Consider the following 21,564-nt stretch of genomic DNA (forward strand, 5'->3'; position numbering starts at 1 on the left):
CCCTGAAAGATGAAATTGAGGTTGGAAAAAACCCAGCCCCACTGGTTCTCTGCTATTACACTCATTCATTATGATTTTCTTTTTTTTTTTTCCCACAAGGATTTATCCTCCTGTTACAAATCAGTAATTCCTTCTCATTTTTCTCATGTGTTACCATGCAAACTTGATATTCCTGTGCTCAGCATCAGAGTCCATGTGCCTGTACACCACAGAAGTTATTCAAAGAGGGAATGTGGGATTTTCCATGCTCTAAGGACTGCATTAAAGACAGCAAAGCAACCAGAGCCAGGGTGAGGCCTCCTCTGCCTCCATCCCTGGACCCAGCTTGCCAAAGGCCACACAAGTGCTCAATTTGTCTTGCTGAGATGCCTTGGAAGGCTGAGAGAGCTAATTTGCCTCTGCTGAGCTCTTTCTTGAGCCCCCACCACAGCTGGTGCTGATGAATTTCTTGTGATGGTGCTGCCAGGCTTCACTACCAGGCAGAGATTTGTGCCACAGGGTGTCAAATTCAAGTCTGGGTCACTGAACCAGCAAGGCAAAGCCTCAGAGCATCACAAGCTCTCTGCAAAGCCTCTTCCCATTAGTGATGCCTGTCCCTGCTGTCAGTCCTGTAAAAAACATCCATTTCCTTCTTTCAGGGCAAGGTTTAGGAAGTGCTGTCCAGAACTGTAATGCCCCATGTGACCCTGTGCAGGAAGCTGCAAAACTTGTCTGAAAGTGTTGTTCTTGTTCCCAAATCTATTCCTGACCTCTCTACATTTATTTTCTGTGGCTGTGAAATTCTCTTTGACCTAATTACAATTCCCACTTGGTGTTTTGGCACTGGAAATGGAGGAGCAGAGCTGCTGAACAAAAAAGTGTGTCAGGTGCACTGTGGTCACCTCTGCCTCTCGAGCAGAGAGGAGCAGACAAGGGCTGGGATCATTTTACACCTAAGCCAGTGTTTAATTCTCCTAATAGCCCCAAGATTGCAGCAGCTCAAAGCTTCCCACCAAGGATTAAGAAACCTCCTAAATATGGGTTTGTTGCAGGGATGGTAAAAAGAACAACAGAGTCTCTGAGAACTGTTCTTGAAAAACATTTATTCTGTCATGGATTTACAGCTCTGACTCCCAAGCCCCACAGCCTCTCCCAGCAGGTCATTCTGGGCACAGTTACCCTGGATGGAAAAACAAAAGCCATACAAAGGAGCCCCCCAAACAAACAGTTTGGTACCAAAGTGAGCCCAGGTTCTCTCTGTGCTGTTGGATATTTAACCCCAGCTGGGATGGAGCTGCCCTGCCCCATCCCTTGGGCCCAGCTGGAGGATGTTCCCTGCCAAAGGCCCCAAGGAACTGAAGATGTTGTGTTTCACTGCAGAATAACCAGGGGGGACGGGTAGGGAAGGATTCAGCAGCTGCTGTTTTTTTCAGACATCATTGAAAAAGGACATCTATGCATTTCAGTTTCACCTCCTGAGCCCCAGCATTAGCAAAGTCAGATACAAACCCAGAGACCAACGTACACAAAATAGTGACCAAGATCCAGACATTTCTAAGCCCCTCAGTTTACTGTGCTGTGACACCTCCAGAAAGCAACAAAACCCACTTTAGGATTGTGGTGGATCTTATTTTTAAGAGGGAGGGACAGAGATGCAGCACAGAGCATAGCAACTGTCAAGCAATGTTTAAGGCAAATTTATTCCCATTTATCAGGAGTCAAAGAAATGGTTTTGTTTGTTGGCTTTGTTGTTGAAGCTGTTAGATAACATCTCAGCTGGACATTTCTGCTTAGATGATTTAATCAGAGTTTGAGGGAAGTCATCTCAAGCTGATCTGAGCCTGGAACAGCAAATAATGTTATTCCCAAGAATATCAGTCAGAACAAATTTTTCAAAAATTAAAATAACTGATGTTCAGAACTCCCTCAAAACTTTCTTCCCTCAGAGACCAGGTTGAGCCCAAGTAAAACACATAGACATGAAGAAGGACACAGTGGCAAGCCTCTACAAACACAGGGCTGAGTAGGGCCAAAGCAGAGCCAAACCTAAATTCCACAGGTGTGAAACAGAGTTATGAGTAAAAAAAGGGGGAAAAAAAGAAAAACAGAGCCCCAGAGAGGAATGTTTGATGAGAGAGAATGGAAAATAAAAGTCCTCTGAATGCAAAAAAGGGAGTTCTTAGGTGCAGCCACAGAAAGCTGGGGAGTTCAGTTGCCTCATCTCTCACGTGTGTTAGTTTGTTGTGCCTTTGCCCTCCCTTGGAGATGCAGGTGATGGTGCCAGGAGGTTCCTGCCTTTACTCAGTCTGTGCATCATAATTAGCCCCCCCTGCTTTCTTCAGCTCGTTCTTGATGTAATCCTCATCCAGCTCTTTGTGGTCACTGATCACAAATTCTTTGGCAAAGTTCTGTAAGAGATAAAGAAAAAGCCTGTTAACAAAGGGGGGTATTTTCAATTAGCTGATTGAAGGTGGGTTATCCAGCTTCCCTGGGTGTCTGAGCTGCATCCCCTGATCTCCTGTGGCTGGGATGATAAATAGCAAGCTGTGGATGAGACAGAGGGCTGGTGAAGGCAAAACCCAACATTTAACCTGGAAAAATGTTATGTATTCCACAGCCACTGGCTGCAGGCCCAGTGCAGGGGTGCAGGGATGCACAGGCCAGGTTAGGTCAAGTTCCCTAAGCAGTATGAGAACTGAAACCCTCAAAATTACTGACCTCCTGACCACCAGTGACCCTCAGCATAATCTTGGCCAAGTCACTAATCCTCTCTGTGCCCTTTTTAGGGCCTCTTCTCCTAAAAAAAGAACAGCACAACACCAGAGTGCACCACAGTGTCACACCTGAGAAGGACTGAGCAGCACAGGGATGCTGCCAGGAGCAAACACAAGGCAGACATTGCCCCAGACAGGCTGTGCACAGGCTCTGCCCTGTGCTTTGTGTCCAAGTGAGCTCCTGGATGGATGCAGGGCAGTTTCCTCCCTCTGGAGAGCTCTGCAGCTCCTGGAGCTGGGCAAGCCCCAGGCAGGGCTGGGATGAGAGGCTGGGACACAGAAAACCTTGCTGGGAGCAGAATGGGACCCAGGGTGCCTTTAGGGCTCCTGTCAGAGCAGTGGCAGCTCAGGGATTTTTTCCCTTGTTGGGGCCTGTCCTTCCTGCCTCCCAGCAGGGCTGGCATGGCATCCATGTGTGTGCACAGCCATTCAGCAAACAGCCTGTTTGCTGCTTGCTTTAGCATTTTCCTCCCCTTCCTAACCACAACTGAGAGCACTGCTTCAGTCTCCCTTCCCCCACGTGACAAACACAAGCATCCACTGCACTCCACCAAAAACATGAATAAATATCCCAACAGCTTTGCTGAGACATCTCAGGCAATCTGCAATGCCCCAATCCCCGGGCAGCGAGTTCCCCAAAAGGTGATGGAGAAGGAGGGAATGCTTTGGGAGGGCAGCAGGAATCTTGTGTGGGTCTCCCTGGCACGGGCACAGGGGGGCTCCTAATTGGTTTCAGCCTCTAAGCCATGGGAGAGCTCTTTATTGGCAGCATCCCAAGGGTCTGAGTTTGGGATCAGAGTCAGATAAAGGAGGGGATGGAGGAGGATGCAGCTTGAAAGAGCCTCAGCACCCCTTTCATGCGGTGGGAGAGATGGAAAGGATGGAAGCAGCTCCCTCCTCCCCCCTCTGGGCTGGGGCTGATCCTGTTTCACACTCAGGAAATCCTGGGAGCTGCTCTGCTGAGCCCGAGGGGCTGCTCCAGAGTGCTCAGCAACAACAGCCCTGCCTGCAGTGCCCGCCTTTCCTGGCATGGGGACAGCACAGGCACTCACCCACGGCTTGGCAGAGTGCAGGGAAAATGGGAAAGACATTGCTTTGTAGAGAAAAACAAATCCTTTTCTTTTCTTTTCTTTTCTTTTCTTTTTTTTTTTTTTTTTTTTTTTTTTAAGACAGAAATAAAGAGGCAAACTGCCCAAACCATCAGATTTAGTCATGCTCACGAGTGTCCTACTTCCAGGTCTCCAGGGTGACATCTCTGCAAAGCTCAGCCCTTGCTAAGACCCACCCCAGCATTTTCAGCTGTTTGATGCTCCTATGTGAGTTTTGAGCTGAGCCTTTTCAATTCCTTTTCTATGGCACCAGGTTTAACACATTTTCCTCACCTTGGCAGCAGATTATCCAACACTACATGATTTCAGGGTGAGTCTTTGCCCTGCTTTAGTGAGAAGTGAGGCAGGTCCATAAAACCATTTCTGAGAGGGATTCCATGAAAAGTGTATTTTATAAGTGTGGGGAGGGTTTTCTTCAATGAAAGAGTGTATTTTATAATGAAAAGTGTATTTTATAATGAAAATGTATTTTGTTAGTGTGGGGAGGGTTTTCTTCAATGCCCACTCTGCAGAATCCAGCTGATTCTGAAATTGAAACTGCAAGCGCACTCATGCCCAGGCAGAGGAGAATTTATCACATGTGCCACACAGTAAATATAATTACTCAATGCCTTCTCAAGCAGACACTTATCCAGATGACTCCTGGGTGATGATCTGTGGGCATCAGCCATCATTTCACCAAAACACCCTGCAATATATGAACAGTGTCCCCTTAGCAGTGGCCAGATGGGTTCTGCTCTCAGCCACTCTTAAATATCCTCTTAGCTGACTGGGCCACCTCTTGTGCCAGATTTGTACCCTCAGAGTGCAATCTGGGTCACTGCTATTAATAACTCTGCTTTATTCCATTCTCTCAGGCTGCTCCTTGGTTCCTCACACCAGCTCTGACCCGCCATGGTGTCTCCTCAAGCCTGGCCCCAAGGAGGGAAGATGCTTTTGGTGAGTTTGGTGCCTGGAATTTGTGATTTTAACATCCTGCTTGACCTTCTCCAGCCACAGCCTCCCTCATCACTCTGAATTTACTGTCTGAGCTCTCTGAGCTTTTGTCCAGGCTGCAAATCCTAAGGCACAGTGCATAACTCTGATGCTTGGGCCCTTGATTTGCTGACATGTGTCTTCATCTTACATCCTCCACTTCCTTTTCCCTTCTCCTCCCCCCAACCCCAGGCTTTCCACAACCACAGCAAGCCCTGCCAGTGAATTCTAGCCTTTGTCTTCACCCCAGTCAGCAGCAGCCTCCAGATAACAAAAACAATGATGCCATTTATCTTTATCACTCTCACAACACAGCAGTGACCACAGGCTCTTTGCTTTGCCTCCCAAATCAGTGACCAGCACACAGAAATCCTGAGGTTCACTCCTGGTTCTCCAGTGCTCCTCTCTGGCTCCAGCTCCTCTTGGTGCCTGAGGTCACAATTTTGAAATCCCACACCAGGCACAGACTGAGAGGGCTCCAACCATGCAGGAGCAGAGAAGGAGCCTGCACCCTCCATGGGAAACATGAAATTTGTGCAGAGAGCTCAATCCTTCTCTTCCAGCCAACTAAGAGGGGGAAAAAAGGGTGGAGTAGATTTTCTTCCTCTCTTCCAAGCCCTGAATGTTTAGCATATGGGCCATAAAATTTCCCTAAATTGCTCAAGGGAAAATCCATGTGATGCAGATATTGTACCAAACCAGGTCTGCAGAGGCCCTTACAAATCCCAGCCTGGGGAGCTTGAAGCCAGGAGTAAAATCCTTGTATAGTCCACAGACACTTCCCAGCAGCCACAGATGGTGCCAGGTAGCTGAGCAGCTTCTTGCCATTTTTTATTTATTTTATTTTTACTGGGGCTTCCAGCAGCTTCTGCTGATGTTCAGAACCCTCAGTTCTACTCTGCTTAATGTCACCACTCCCATGCCCTGGTCACCTCAGCCTCAGTGCAGATGCAGAGCAGAGGAGGTGACATCTCCCAGGTTTCTTTTCCAGCAGGGTCTGAGTCCCAGCCCTACAGCAAACCTGCTCCTGCACTCAGCTGTCAGACTCCAAGCTCAGCAAAAACCCTCTCTTCAAATCCACTGCCTGCCAATTTTACATGGAGCAGTTCCAGACTGTGAGAGAAGCCAGTCCAAACCTCTGGCAAACACTTGTCTCAGCAATGGGAGCTGCATTTCAGCTGCTCTGCAAATTCTCCCTGCTGTGCTCCATCCCACTGCAAGAGTCACAAGTCTGTGTGTCAGACACAGGGAGATGAGAAGCTGCTGATTCTGATGCTCTTCTCCAGACTTGGAGTTCTTGTAAATCCATATCCATTGGGTATGGTCATTACAGTAAACCAGAACAGGAAAAAACAGCCCAAAAGGAGAATTTATTTTGCCTTCCCAGCAGGATCTCACTCACCCTCATGAGTAACTGTGACATAGCTGTTCCCTGTGAGTTTGATTTCCTGCCTCTAACAAAGCTGTTAAACCTTCTACTTTAATTCAGCTATTTCATCTTCTGCTCAGGACTCTGTACGCATATGAGAAAACCAAAGCACATTCAGGGAATTCTGTGGGATCCCAAAATCAGGGACAGGGACCCCATCAGTGGGGCTCCCTCATGGGACACATCATCAGTGCAGTGAGAAATCCAGAGGAAAAGGGAAAGGTGAGCAAAAAAAAAAAGAACTGGGTATGAGCTGCAAAACAGGAACCCAGTAGAGCTGTTGACATCATGCAAGCCAGATGAATTCCTCACCAAAAATAATGATGAATAAAATGCCTTGAATATTTGCTCACAGAAACAGAGCTGTTTTACCCTGAATATGAATTAGGGAAATAACAGAGCACATGATTTTGTGGGGGAAGGAGTGCTGATGAAAACAGAGTCAAAATCCATGGAAAATCTGACAAACTGGCAAAGATTGAGCAGTTCCTTTGCTGGGAGAGTCCTGCAGGACATGAATTCAGCCCTGTCAGGAAAAAGACCCCAGTGCTGCCTGAGGAAGAGTTAAAATCTGGTAGGAAATGCAGTTATGAAGGGACAGAGTTCACAGAGAGGAAGGAGCACTCAGAGGGAAACCAAGTCCTGGCTCCATTTCTTTGGTGTTTGCATCAGAACCACCCCACTGCAGCACCAGGGGCCACTCCCAGTGCCTGGGCTGGTCCTTGCTGTGGGGTCTGGTGACCAAAGGGCAGCTGGCAGGGGACATCAGGGCTGTGGGTGCCTCTCTGAACACATCTGCCAGCTCACCCTGGGCACTAGGTGACACATGGCTTCTGCCAAAGCAGAAATCACTGCTCCATGAAGTTCCCAGTTGCTTAGATTGTTCTAGGGGCAGGTTTAGACTCTACAACAGAAATTATCTCCCAAATATCTTGAGCAGCTGCCTGCAATGGGAAATTCTGTGCCATTCTTCCCCCATTAGACCTGGCCTTGGCATGGAGAGGAGCCCATGGGTAGGAGGTGCGATTGTGCATCTCCTGTCTCCATTTCACAGCAGTCTCACACAGCAGGACTTAGCTAGACCCATTTTTACAGATAAATACTTGTTCCCCATCCTGGCCTTACTTCTCATCTGCTCCCAGCTGAACCAGGCTGCAGGCTGGAGCCAACATTTCCTGCTGAGTTAAGGAGGAAAGGATGGAAAAATAAATGGCTGTGGGGGAAAAAAATAGCTCCTGATAGTTCCTTAAATGGATTTGTCTACAATCCAAAAGAAATACAATAAACTCAAAACCCATTTTCCAGCAACAGTAAAGAGCTAATGAGCATGGGTCCAAGTAGGGCCAGAAGATCTGGCTCCCATCTAGCACAGATCAGAAGAACTACAGCTATAGATCAGAAGAACTACAGCTATTTGTAGCAAATGAGATCCATCCCTGTCATTTTACAGTTATTACAGCTAAAAATCAATTGTTCTTTCTTCCTGAGAGGTTTTCTGGCAACCTCCTGCACTCACTATCAGCACTCCAGAGCCACCTCCCCGTGGATTTCACAGCACCTGCTCCTCCTTCCAAGGGAGGAACACAAAATTTGCCAGGGCAGCCCAGTTCCTCCCTCTGCTCTGTAATAGTTCACAGCCCATAATCCCCTCCTCACCAGTTCATGTCCCTGTGTGGCAGGCATCATTTTCCTGATGGCAGGTGCTTCTGGGAGCCCAATCACCATCCCTGGTGGGATCCTCTTTATCCCAGGGCTGGCAGGACCTGCCTGGCTCTCCCTTGGTCTCACAAGAACAGCAACATTTATTGGTGTTTGCTGAGCCCTGAGCAGAGCTCAGCCCAGCTCATCAGTACAGCACAGGATATAAAACAGGAATCTCCTCACACTTGGGTGTTAAATAAAGACCCACAGGTGCTTTGGCAAATAGTACAAGATTGTGAGAGCCCTTCAGGGTTTGCTGAGGGCTTCTCAGAGTGAAGAGTGCTCTTCTGGAACTCCAAACTGTCCCTTGTGCAGCTCAAAAATCCTCCTTGTGCCACTTTTCCACAGGGTGAGTGCACCTGTGGGCCCAACTGCACCCAGACCAAAAACCTCCCACCCTAGGGCACTGCTTATTCTAAATGATGAACAAACACTGCCTCAGATTTGGAGTTTATCATTAAAGAAAAAAACAAGTGTATTTTTCTATGTACAACTCACATCTCAAATAATCTCCATAAAAAACAGAACACTGAGAATGTACCTGAAGGTCAAGGGAGCTGCTAAGAGTGAAATAGCTCTGGGATAAACTCCCTCCATTAAATTTCAGCTGGACTTTCTTGTCCTTGTTTATTCTGACAGATTACCTGCAAGGTCACAGGCATACAAAGAAGAAAATGGTTCTGCTTTATCTCACTGCACTCGGAGGGATTCAGTTGCATATCAAGAACTATTCAAAATACTTGTCAAGATAATTTTTCCTGGACAGGAGTTCACCATTGCTGTGACATTCAGAAATGCTTTGCAAGCATTTATAGACAAGGCTGCTCAGTAAAAGTGTATCAAGCACCAGTTGTATTGTTTTTATATTTTAGTACAGACTAATTGGAATATGAAAGCTTTTAAGTAACAGCCAAGAGTGGTTAATGCTCCACCAGATTATTAACTTGTACAGACTACTAATCAAAGATGAAACAAGTGAAATTGCAAATTATATGTAACAGACCTAGGGACAGAACTGAGCACAGTGCTCAGGAATGCTATTCAACTCAACAGGAATACATTGTCTAAACAGATTTTAAAGAAAATTTTGGGCTTAGTGACTCATATGAGAGTCATTCATTAGTACTCTATAATTTCATCTTCAGCTACAATTACGCAGTTTCAGCTGCTTCCCATGAGCAGAAACTTGCTTTCCTGTCTCTCAGGTGTCATTCTGGAAGTTTCTTTGGAGAACAGGCCCCTCTGAGTCGTCATTCTGAAACATTCAGCACCAGAGTTTATCCTCTGGAAGGACAGGAATGTATCATCTTCATTCTTCTTATCTAAATGCAATCTTCTGTATCATATAAACTACCAAAGAGTCGAGAGGGCTTCATTCTCACCCTTCCAGTGTCCTGTTGGGAGGTTTCTTTACACTGGCAAGAGCTCAGTTATTGAGGGAGATTAATTTAATCATCAGCCTGTTATCCAAGAGCATAAACAAAACCATTTCTCATGCTCTGGTGAGCTGGTTCTGTGTTTCAATGGAAGAGCTGATTTTGCTCTAAATACTCCTCCAGAAGAAACATTCCAAGCATCAGCATCCTCTCCATCACAGCCAGGTCTCAGCTGTGCCTCCCAGAGTCACTTCTCTCCTGGCTGTTGTTTGTTCTCACTTGGACTGAGCACATTTCTCTTTCCCCTGCTACGCCCAAGGCCAAACAAAGCCTGTTCACATCTAGTTAGCCATTAAGAGCTGTTAGTTAATTGGTGCCACGGGGACTTCAGACTTTGGGTGATTAGCTCCACAAATCCACCGTGCAAAGGCAAAAGGCCTCTGGAGAAGTTTAAACAAGGGTGTGGGTTTTCCTGTTTAATTTTACCTGCTGAACTGAATACTGCTGATGATCACTCAATAGTGAGTTATTTCCATAGCAAGGAAGGGGATGGGAGACATCTCAGTGGTGCCAAGGAGGGGAGTGCAGAAATTCCCTCCTCATGAAATAGCTGAGGCAGCCTTAAGCTCAAAAGATGCTTCTTTATGCCTGAGTGCTCAAAGGGCAGATGTTAAGCCTTCCTAGGAGGAAGACAGGCAATAGGAAACTGTCTTCTTTTTAAAGGATTAACTCCTGAGTTGGAGGATGAGCCAACCCTTCCCTCTCTCTGCCTCCTGCTGCTGTTGGTACAGAGAACAGCGATGGGAGCTGCTGGTTAGGAGCAAAAGGAAGAGCTTACCTGTACTACTTCCTTGACCAGAGTCTTGTCAGTCCCAGTTTTGGCTCTCTGCAGGCCACTGACATCCTCCCCAATCCAGGTGATGAGGGCAAACTTGACTCTCTTGCTCATGGCATCGCCGGTGGTGAATCGGACAAAGCCGAACAATCGCACATCGTCTGCAATGAGGCAAAAAAGGGACCAAAGGATTAAAATCAGCAACATCCCTGCCTTCCCTTCTCCAGGGTGAGTCTACTGTTCCCAAAAACCAAGGCAAGGCACTGATCCTGTGTTCAGTGCCAGCATTTGGGAATCAGGGGGCAGGACAGGGCTCTGCTCACATGCCCTGTGCTTGCAAGGTGTGCTTTGCCCGTGTGGGCTCTGCCCCTTCTGGGTTCTCTGAGTTACTGGGAGGAAAATGGCTGTGCTGGACACCCCACACCACAGTGGAAATGGCTAAAATATAGTCAGCAGGCAGGTCAAGAGCACAGTTACACATTGAGCCAAATTATTCATCTGCAGGTCTGTTGAAGAAGGGAAGACAGTGATATCCTGGTGTCTCTTTCTTACAGAACAGCAGGATTAGGGTCACACTTTATAACATTGCCAGAAACCATTACCATATCCTCATGTCTCTTTCTTACAGAATAGCAGGCTTAGGGTCACACTTTATAACATTACCAGAAACTGGCCATTGTGCAAGTGTGAGCTTTCTCCCTCCTGCCATCCATTTCTGGCTCACTTGTAGTAAGAGTTTACAAGAAGGAGGGGAGAGGAAGGAGGAAGAGAAAAATCTGCAATGACTTGCCCAGGTGTGTTTTTCTATTCCTTCCAAAGCCCTGGAGGGAAAAGCCCTGGACTTCAGATCTGTGCTGATCCCTGTTTCACAGCTGGCTCGTGCTACATCACACCAGACTGATTTAGCCTGGCCATATGTGTGACAACCTTGCAGACTCTTATCTCAGAGAGCTCCTTCCTCCATCTCCTGTGACTCATGGAGCAGTTGGAAGCTTCCTGATCAGGAGCAAGCACCATCCCCCTGCATCCCCAGGTCCAAGGGATGCTGGAACCTTCCACCAGGAGGGCAGAAAGCAGAGCAGATGGACACTTGTGCAATTGTGGGATATTCCTAATAATCAATATTTCAATCTTCATCTCTCAGAGGTCACTTAAGGCCTTTAAAGGAGGTGACTCAAAGCAGAAGAACAAACCTGCTGTTAGAGAAGACTCCTGGTAATCCTGGCACACTTGTTGTGGCCAGTTCAATGTGCCTTAGAGGGATTTGCTGGGTTGACTAATTGCCAGGTGAAAATGTAGGCTCCAGGTGTAGGAATGACTGCCAACATCCCCAGCAGACTCTGTGAGCAGCCAGGACAGCCCCAGGAGCTCTGGAGACAGGGGAGAAGCAGCTCTAAGTTGCTCATCCCCTGAAAATAAGCTGCTAGAAATCAATGCTAGAAAGAATTTGGGTATTCTCTGCAAGCTAACAGATCTCAGAGCTTCTTTAGCACTTTGATTTGCCAAAGTGTGGACAAATACAAATTCTCCTTGATAAAAGCAAAGACTTTTTTAAGTCTGAAAAAAATCCACCTCTGCTCTCTCTGTTTTATTCTCTTTGTTCTTTTTTTTTTTTTTTTTTTTGTCACTGACTAATACTGGGCAAACTGGAAAATGGATGTAGGGGGGTGTGTGAGCCAGTACAATGTTCAAAACAAACTCCTCTGAAGATTTCAAAATAGAAACAAAAATAAAGATCTTATTCAGAAGAAAAATCCAGATGGATCTTTGGAAGGAGAGAAAGAGTCGTGTATCAACAACGCAGGCAAACAAAACTTCTCTCTCAGCTGCCCTGCTGCTGGTGAGTGCAGGAAATGCACGTGGGGGCTGCTGGTTCTGACAGCAAATCCTCTTCCCAAGATTGATTAGAGCCATAAATGAAGCGACAGCCAGGAAATACCCAAGGTGAAGAGAGACAGTAAATCCCCTAATGTTACAATTAACAGCTCCAGGAGCCGGCCTTGCTTCCCCTGCTCTGACAGCAAAGGAGGCCACACTGCCCAGAGCTGTCCTGTGCCTCCTCTGGGAACGGTCCTGGCAGTCCCAGGGTGCTGGGAGCTCCTGCACTACAGTGGTGTCACACCCTTCCCATGGAGCCCTCTGTCCCCACCTCGGGTTTTCATCCCTGTCACAGAGCCTGAACACTGCAATGTGCCCCTTTGTGATAAAGATAGTGGAAAAAAGATAATGAATGTGAAAAACCAGTGCTTTTTCATAGCAGCACAGAGAGGAAGCTCCAGGGATGCCCCATGACTGGAAGGGGCTTGGAGCAATCTGGGACAATGAAAGGTGTCCCTGCTTATGACATGATCTTTAAGGCTCCTTCCAGCACAAACCATTCTGGGATTCTGTGAATTTGTCAGTCAGAATAACTTCCCTTTGACATTATCCCACAGCTCACTGGCAGCAGTAGGATTTGCTTCTCAGCAGAACTCTCAGTGCTTGCCCATCCTGGCTGAAGAGAGCCAAATGCAGCAATTCCAGCTTTCATCCCTGAGATCACCTGAGCATGAACAACCCTTTACTTCACCATGTCCTGTAAGTTTAATGAGCACCTGAGGTTGGACTGGGACTCTGAGTCACCTTTGGGCAGATTTTCCTGGGGCTGCCTCACTTGTGGGGGCTTGAAGGGGTCACACCCAGCTGGGTCCTGTCTCCTCCTGTCTCCCCATGGAGTTTAAACCCCACTGGAGGCAGAGCAGGCTCTTTAGCACAAACAGGATGTTTAGCACAAACGTGATGCCTTAGCTGCTGCACACAAAGCCAGAGGGAATGTGAATTGGAGCCCTGAGCAATTAACATGTCTCAGTTCCTAAAAGGGCATCAGGGACGGATGGAGAGGTTTTTAGCACTGGCTCAGCCTGGGCATAAGCCTCTCCAAGTGCAGGTCAAAATCCCCGAGCAGAAGTGGCTGAGTTTCACAATTAGTCTGAAGCGTGTTCAGAGTGATAAGGGGATCAAAACGCAAGTTCTTCCCTAGTGCCAGATTTCCTCTTTCACAGTTCATCAGTTCTGCCCTGCCACATCAGCTCCCCAGGAAGTCATCAATGCCATCAGTGCCAATTCCCTGAGAAATCTCAAGGCATTAACATCCAGCAGCCCCTGCTCACACAAAAGCACTCATGGTGGTTTTAGGAATTTGCTGGGAGTGAGGGGAGCAGAACAAATCAGAGAGAGACAGCACAGATTGCCCCTGAAGGAGGAAATCCTGCCCAGAGCTGTGCCACCCCTTCCCAGCCACTGAGACGTGAATTTCAGGGCAGAGAGAAGTAAATAACTGGTCTGGGGAGAACGGAAATAGCAGCTTTATTTGAGATCACACGGGATCCAAACAGCAGAAATTAACAATGTTTATTCAATTAATACCACAGCTCCCTTCACCATGGCTGGACAAACAATGAGCAGCACAATGAATGCCTTAACCAGCATCACTTGGTATTTCTATCCAAACTCTTTATTTATCACTAAGACAGGATTTTCCAAATATTCTGCTTAAGCTGCCCTTGGCTGTCAACAAACCTTGATGCCAAACTACAGAGATTTCCTTCATGGTATCCTTTCCTTTTTCTACATCCACTCAAGTGCTTTGGTTCAGCTGTGCTGAAAAATTCCCCCTTAGATTAAAATGCAGTGAGTCATCAGTAAAAGATAATAGCTGCAGGAAAGAAATTCACTGCCAAACCATCAGGGTTCTGAGGGCTCTGAGTGGCCAGGCCAGAGATCTGCCACAATAAAAACCCTGCTCCATGATAAAACCCCTGCTCCCAGCTTCACCTGCCTGCTGAACCAAGGTCACAGGCAGCCAGGCAGGTGATGGACTGACCTGCTTTTGTCTTCTGTCCAACATGAATTACCACAGCACATGACAGGTTCCACGAAGATTTAATTTGTTTGCTTCAATTGGATTAATATTAGATTAATTTGTCAATTTTCCACCTCTTCAGTCAGCCCTGTGGTCACGTGCTGCAAGTGCAGACAGAAACGCTCCTTCCCTCTTCCTACACTGTTTTTTCCTCTTAAACCCTGCACTGAGCCCCCAGCTCTCGTGCAGGGCTGCCTTGCTACACCCCAAAGTGTTCATTAAACCACGTCAGACGTGTCTGACCCCACCACAGGACTTTGCTGGGCACCAAACCTTCTCCAGGTGACTTGGGGTGGCCCATGTGAGTGCAGGGACACAAGTGCATGGGGACAGTGACCCCACAGTGGCTGCTCTGCTCCAGGGGGTGCTGCTACCCCAGTGACAGTCACAGCTCCTCTCCTGACCTGGGTGGATGCTGAGGGCAGGGTGGGAGCAGAAGGGGGACCCAGCTCTTCCCTGAAGGAAGGAATGGTGCTGTTGGCTGGCCAGAAGGGCCAGGCAGGCCCCAAAACACAGGGCAGGCAAAAGGTACAAAGCTCTTCTTTCCCTGCTCCTGTGCCCGCCATGGGATGGCAAAGGCAGACCCACAGCCATGGTATTTAATTAAACACCACAAAACCCAGAGCTACCATCAGTTACCACCACAAAACCAGAGTTACCATCAGTTACCATCACAAAACCAAAGAGTTACCAAGAGTTACCACAAAACCAAGAGCTACCATCAGTTACCATCACAAACCAAGTTACCAACAGTTACCATCACAAAACCAGTTACCAAGAGTTACCAAAAAACCAAGAGTTACCATCACAAAACCAAAGTTACCATCAGTTTCCACCACAAAACCAAAGAGTTACCGAGAATTACCAAAAAAAACAAGAGCTACCATCAGTTACCAATACAAAACCAAAGAGTTACCAAAAAAACCAAGAGCTACCATCAGTTACCAATACAAAACCAAAGAGTTACCAAGAATTACCAAAAAAGCCAAGAGCTACCATCAGTTACCAATCCAAAACCAAAGAGTTACCAAGAGTTACCAAAAAAACCCAAGAGCTACCATCACTGCAGGCCCTGACCCCATGAGTTACTCCCACAAAAATCAGTGAGAATATTCCCTGAATCCACCCCCTGTCTACAGCAGGGCCAGGCTAAGCCTGGGCTGCAGCTGGCAGCCAGGAGATCTCTGTGACCCTGCCAAGAGCACGTCCACACCGGCAGGGAGGGCACAGGGGCAGGGTGACAAACTCCATAAGCCACCCATGGCCCCAGGTCTTCCTTGAAATAGCCAGTAAGGGAAAGCAGGAGAGATGAACGCTGAGGAGGAAAAACAAAAGCAGTAGGAGATTGATTTACAAGGCCCATTTTAGCAACTTAAGATGCAGCCAAATGCAGATAAGCACCTATCTCATTATATGTCCTCGTGTGTTTTTACAAATCTTTCCTACAGCCTCAGGTGCCAATGTTACCTTGGTGATCTCTCAACTCACGGCTCCTTCCTTTTTAATGTGCAGCCCAGGCTTTCTGAGACAATTGATCTAAACCCCAAAAAACTTGTATTTTTATTAGGAGCCAATTTTATTTCTGTTTTCTAATATTTTATGTCAACCCCAAATGATTTTATAGGGTATTTATTTTCTGTTCTTCTAAAGATTTTCTGTTCTTCCTGCTGCTGAATGCCCAGTGTGGTTTTGGGCTGATCTTTTCAGACACATGAATAACTATCCCATTTCATGCTGTCATTGCAATTATTTATCTGCACTGAGGCTTTCCAAATAAAAGGCTCATTATTTCTTTTGTCAGAGATGCATTGAAAACAGCTGTTCACATATGGCATGGGGGGAGGTGGGGGGAAATCCAGCCTTCTGACCACTCCATTTTTTTAATGGCAGAATACACACTAAAAAAATTAAATTAAACCACAGACAGAGCCAATGTGATGCTCTGCTGCTTCATAATAGAGACACTGAGGCAATGTCCAGGGCAGTCAGGTACAACAGACACACACAAAAGTTCACAGGATGTCATTTCAGTTGTAACTCATTCTGTTCTTCTCAGCAACAGCATCACCAGCCCAGTTATAAGACTTTGAAATTAAAAACGTCCAAAAAAAAAGCTGTCACATCCTTCCATACAATAACCTTCAACTCTTATCTATTTCTGGCCTCAAATGCACCAGCTCAGCTGTTTTTGGTTTGTTTTTTTTTCAAAGTGTCCTGATGGCATGTAGCACTAACCACCAAATTAATGCTTCCTCTGGAGCCAGGCCATCTGCAGAGCAAGAGATGGAACTGGGGAGTAAAAGGGATCAGAAGCCTTGAATCAAGTCCTTGTTTAATGCAGAGGTAATCTGTGATGTCAAACCCAAACAGTCTCAGCCAGCAGACACAGGGGTGTCCACAGCAGGTGTTCAGTGGCCCTGACACAGTGAATGTCCTCAGCTCTGTGTCCTGACTCTGTGGGTCAGACCAGGGCCAGCACAGGCAGGACACTGGAAATTAGACAGGACACTGGCCCTTAGGCAGGACATTGGCCATTAGGCAGGACTGCAGGAGGAAGAGCCCCCAGGAGCCACCTCCAAATCACCCAAGGATGTGCCAGTGGCCTGAACCAACCTCCTTGGCCTGAACCAACCTCCTTGGCCCAAACCAACCTCCTTGGCCTAAACCAACCTCCTTGACCTAAACCAACCTCCTTGGCCCAAACCAACCTCCATGGCCTAAACCAACCTCCTTGGCCCAAACCAACCTCCTTGGCCTGAACCAACCTCCTTGGCCTGAACCAACCTCCTTGGCCCAAACCAACCTCCTTGGCCCAAACCAACCTCCATGACCTAAACCAGCCTCCATGGCCCAAATCAACCTCCTTGGCCCAAACCAACCTCCTTGGCCCAAATCAACCTCCTTGGCCCAAACCAACCTCCTTGGCCTAAACCAACCTCCATGGCCTAAACCAACCTCCTTGGCCCAAATCAACCTCCTTGGCCTAAACCAACCTCCTTGACCTAAACCAACCTCCTTGGCCCAAACCAACCTCCATGGCCTAAACCAGCCTCCTTGGCCTAAACCAACCTCCATGGCCTAAACCAGCCTCCTTGGCCTAAACCAACCTCTGTGGCTTTGCTGTGGGATAGGCTGGAGGAGAGGTGTCACACACTGGGGCTGCCTTTGGGGGGCAGGGAAGATGGATGCCTGGCTCTAAGCAGGGTCTGCTGCCTCCCAGGCAGTGTTGGAGTTGTCTGAGATAAATAGATCTTGACAGGGACACCACAACAGTGACTGACACACAGAAGTTCAGGGTCAGGCTGTGTTTGCAGCATCACCCCAGGACCCTGAACAAGAGGGCACTGAAGGAGCTCTTCTTTCCATGCTTCCTTCCTCTAGGAGTGGCAGCTGCTGTCCCCAAATGGGGATGGGGAAATGTGATAATTTAATGGTGCTGTTTGTACAACCTTGCTGTTCCTGCACGAAGCTTAGTGAAGATGGAAGGAAGAAAGGACCCCTGGGCCAGGATCTGTAGCATGCAGATCTGATGTGGGAGGTGCATCTGAGAGCACAGCAGAGGACAGAACCCACAGCAGGGCCAGCAGCAGCTCCTGGCTCAGGGCATGGGCCTCCCTGCCCCAGCTCAGCACCTGTGGCACGTGTGCTCCCCCAGCAGCCCCAGAGCAGGGCTGGAGGTGTGCAGAGCTGGTTTGTGACACGGCCTCCCTCAGCTGCTACTTCCTCTAAAAGAAGCAATTTCAGTTTCTCTCCCTTTGTCCCCAGCCACTCTGGTTCCCCAAGCAGGTTTGCAGAGGCAGTGATGGGCATGGAAAGGGTTATGGATGGGGGGGAAAAAAGCAAAAGTAGGGGCTGTTACCAACAGCCCCCTGACGTCTGTGACTGTACAAGGCAGGACATGCACCACAGGCAAAGATATTCCAAAGTGGCACAAAAGCCCCTCCAGGCCCCAGAGCCACAGGAGGCAGCACTCAGCGACCCCGCCCAGCAGGGCAGCAATGGGTACCAAGGTGCTTTTCATGAGAATGGCTCCTAAAGAGAGCAGGAACACGATGTTTGCAGCTCAGAACAGCTGCTGCAGAAAGTGGAGCAGAGAGCTCTGACGGGGACTCTTTGCACTCTGAGATTTCAATCCCAGCTCCTGCTCTCACCTCTAACCACCAAGTGATGCTCAGCTTCTACCAGAGGCAGCTGCTGTACTTTGTGGCTTTCAGAGCAGCGTTTCTCACACAACAGGAATTCAAAACAAAGAAGTTTGTTCTGATACCAAGGTTTTTAAAATTTTTAATTGCATTTTTTGAAGCTGTTTGATAGCAGCTCCTCTCCTCTCCAATGAAACATAAAAGGAGATGGAAGAGACCAGGACGAAAGAGATGGAGCAACAAGAATAAATAACATTCAACAGCTTTTCCCATCCCTTGCTACTCTTTTTTACTGACTTTGTTTCAGTAGAAATATTCCAACCAACTCTACTTTCTTCCAGATGGGAAGGAAGTCTCCAACTTCACTGCTGGCCCAAGGTTTGATCCCTGACTGTGTCTAGCCCAGATGGAGGCTCCAAAACTTGCATCTCTTCCTTCCCCAACTGCAGCACTGAAATTCGTGGGTGGAGGAAGATTTTTTTTCAGCTCTCAGTCATGGACCAGGCACCTCAATTTGCCTTTTTTTTAAAGCCTCCAACAGCTGTGCTCCAGAGGTGCCTTTGAGGACAACTTCTTGGTCCTGGTGTGCCAGGGAACAGCCCTCAGCAGGTGCACAAGGGAAAGGGAAAGGAGGAACAGGGAGCAATGGAGCAGCTCTAAGGGATTTAACTCCCCATTAATGGCTAACAATACTCCACAAGTGCCCTATATTTAACTCTTTCCTTACTGAGCTTATTTCTAAAATACAGAAAATTTCCTTTTTTTCTGTCTTGGGGTCAGCTTGGTTTGAGCCCTGTTTATAAGCCATGTTAAGAACACAGATGTGGCCACACTCCAGAGTGCAGTGTGTGCCTCCACCATTTGTCATCCTCATCCTCCCCAATCCAACCCCTCCCTGTGCTCTGCCAAAGCCCTTCTGCCTGCTCAGCCACCCCAGGAAAGGATTCTCTTTGCCACAGGATGGAGGAGAGGAAGTTCTTAAGTTCTTTTCTCTTCCAGAAAAAGCATTGAAAATCAGCTCAGACAAAAAGAAAGACAGGAACTGTATAAAGGCAAGGAGAGGAAATAAATGGGGAAGGTTCCCCTGCAAGCCTCAGGTGTCTGGAGACAGCAGAGATGCTCAGTTAAGTTGTTCAGGAGAGGAGACAGAGAACTCAGATCCTGAAGTCACTGACCTCCCAAGGGAACAATTAACCACTGCCATGAACTTGCACAGTGCTGAGCCCTGGGATTCCCTGGGTTCCAGGTAATTGCTCTTCCCTTCTGTTGCCCACTAAAAAGAGATGAGTGGGAAGGAGTTCCTGCAGTGCAGGATCAGCTCTTCTGACACCAACCACAACAGGACCTTTCCTAGTTCTGAGAATTTCCCTGCAGGTTCTCAGGAACAGCTGGAAGCGAGTGGCTGCATTAATCTCAGTGAGACCCCACTGCCAGCATCGTAGCAGAGCAGCCTAAACCATCTTCATCTCATGGCTCCTTTCCAAGGACTAAAATACACTTTTCTCCTGTCAGATCAGAGCTGTCCTGCCCTCAGTTACTTTCCTAAGAGTTCTCCCCTTCCACTCAATAAAGCCCAGCCAAGCCCTGGGACTGCCAGCCCCACAGTGTCCCCATGAACTGCCCCACCTTGGGAGGGCAGAGACTGCTCAGCACAGTTCCTCCACAGCTCAGACACAGAATTCTGAAAATGCAGGTGATTGATTGTACAGGAACTGGCTGAGTAAGTCTTTGTTATAATCCAGTATTAGTAAAAAATACTCCACATCTCACCTCGTTTGGTGACATTGTTAACTAGCAGCCAAGATAGGAGGAAAACTGATAAAAACTGAGGTAAAAATCAAACCCCCCCCCCTTTGTGAAACTCATCAAAAGTCACAATCAGAGGCAGTTAAACACTCCTGAATTTATCTTCATTTTCCCCAGGCTTTGTTCCTGCCCTGAACGTTCCACAGCCGGCAGCTCCACAATCCACTGCCACGTTTGAACCTGGAGCCGCAACAGTTGCGGTTCTGCAACGCCACATCTGCGATTGTTCGATTGTTCGCAGGGCTGGATTGTTCAGCCCAGCTTTGCAACGACCACCCTCCAGCCAGGTTTTGTGTCCCTAAAAAATCCCGGCGAGCCTTCCAACTGCAGTCACTTCGCTGTCTTTAAAAAGATTTTCAGAAGGATTTTATAAGTATTTCATTCCCAACGATCTGCACGACCGCATCTTTCTAGCCACAACCGAGTCGGGTTTTGCCCTGAAATTGCATTGCTAACAAGGCGGCCGTTGCTTATCAGGCGTTTTATCTGGTTTATAACCGAGGAGCAGCGAAAGATTGTGCAAAGAGGGGAGGAAGAGCCCAAAGGACGTGAAGTCTAAGGGTGAGACAAAGGAGCCGCTGGACTCTGGACTTGGGGGAGCTGCACTGTGTGGGGCTGAAAGGCGATCCCGCAGGACAGGGCGGGCAGGGAAGCAGCAGCAGCGCCAATCCCGGTCCCCCCAAGTTTCCTCCCGTCCTTTCCCCTCTCAGCGGGCACCCCGTGGCAGAAAGGGGCCAAGGCACGGAGACGGAGCTTACCTGTGCACTTCCTTTTGAAGGTTTCATAGTCTACCCCTTGGTCTCCAGGGACGATCGTAGAGCCATTGTACTTAAACGTCACCCTTCGGGGAGGGAGAAGACAAGGGGAAAATACAGTTAAAAGTCACCTTTCCGGATGGGGGGAAGGAAAGGGGAACAACACGTTTAAAGTCACCCTTTGGAATGGGGGAAGGGAAGGCGAAGAATACATCGAACAGTCAGAGTCTTTAGCAAAGGAAAGGAGGAGATGGGGAAGGCGAAGAATACATCGAACAGTCACAGTCTTTAAGAAGGGAAAGGAGGAGATGGGGAAGAATAGGCGGTGAAAAACCCATCCTTTAGGAAGAGAGGAAGAGGAGAAGGGGGCGAGATCTGTAGAATTCACCCTTTGGGGAGCGGGGAGAGAGGACAGCGAACCCCAGCGCCCCGCTGCCCGTCCGGGGGGATGCCGGGGGGCACCTACCAGTTCACCTCGGTGGCATCGTCCCTGACGAGGTTGTACGCCTCCCTGCACGCCTCCTTGTCGATTTTGGTGGCCATGGGGGCGAAGGGGAGGGGGGGGGCGCGGAGCGGCGCGGAGCTGGGGGGGCCGCGGCCGCCGCTGCTGCCGCACCGCGCTCAGGAGCCGAGCCGAGCCGAGCCGAGCCGAGCCGAGCCGAGCCGAGCCGAGCGTGGCCCCGCGCAGCGCGCCCGTCCCGCCCCCGCCGCCGCCGCCGCCAATGGCTCAGCGCGGCCTGGCCCGGCCCCTCCCGGCCCGCCGCGGGCACCGCGGTGATGCA

General features: G+C 48.4%; 1 protein-coding gene and 1 long non-coding RNA gene across 2 annotated transcripts in view; one reads left to right on the top strand and one right to left on the bottom strand.

Moving 5' to 3' along the window:
- The window catches only part of LOC131089240 (uncharacterized), a 52,044-nt gene extending 46,463 nt beyond the window's left edge, over positions 1-5,581 (top strand). Inside the window, exon 5 of the long non-coding RNA XR_009115226.1 lies at positions 4,720-5,581. This is a non-coding gene — a long non-coding RNA (uncharacterized LOC131089240). The remainder of the gene's footprint in view (positions 1-4,719) is intronic.
- On the bottom strand, positions 1,066-21,364 carry COTL1 (coactosin like F-actin binding protein 1). The gene is made up of 4 exons (XM_058033875.1): positions 21,249-21,364; positions 20,786-20,868; positions 10,182-10,339; positions 1,066-2,387 (listed from the first exon to the last, which is right to left on the bottom strand). The coding sequence occupies exons 1-4, from the start codon at positions 21,323-21,325 to the stop codon at positions 2,277-2,279; spliced, it is 429 nt and encodes a 142-aa protein (XP_057889858.1). The 5' UTR covers positions 21,326-21,364; the 3' UTR covers positions 1,066-2,276.
- Positions 21,365-21,564: the final 200 nt, after the last annotated feature.

Source organism: Melospiza georgiana, chromosome 14 (assembly GCF_028018845.1).
Source record: "Melospiza georgiana isolate bMelGeo1 chromosome 14, bMelGeo1.pri, whole genome shotgun sequence".
NCBI lineage: Eukaryota > Metazoa > Chordata > Aves > Passeriformes > Passerellidae > Melospiza > Melospiza georgiana.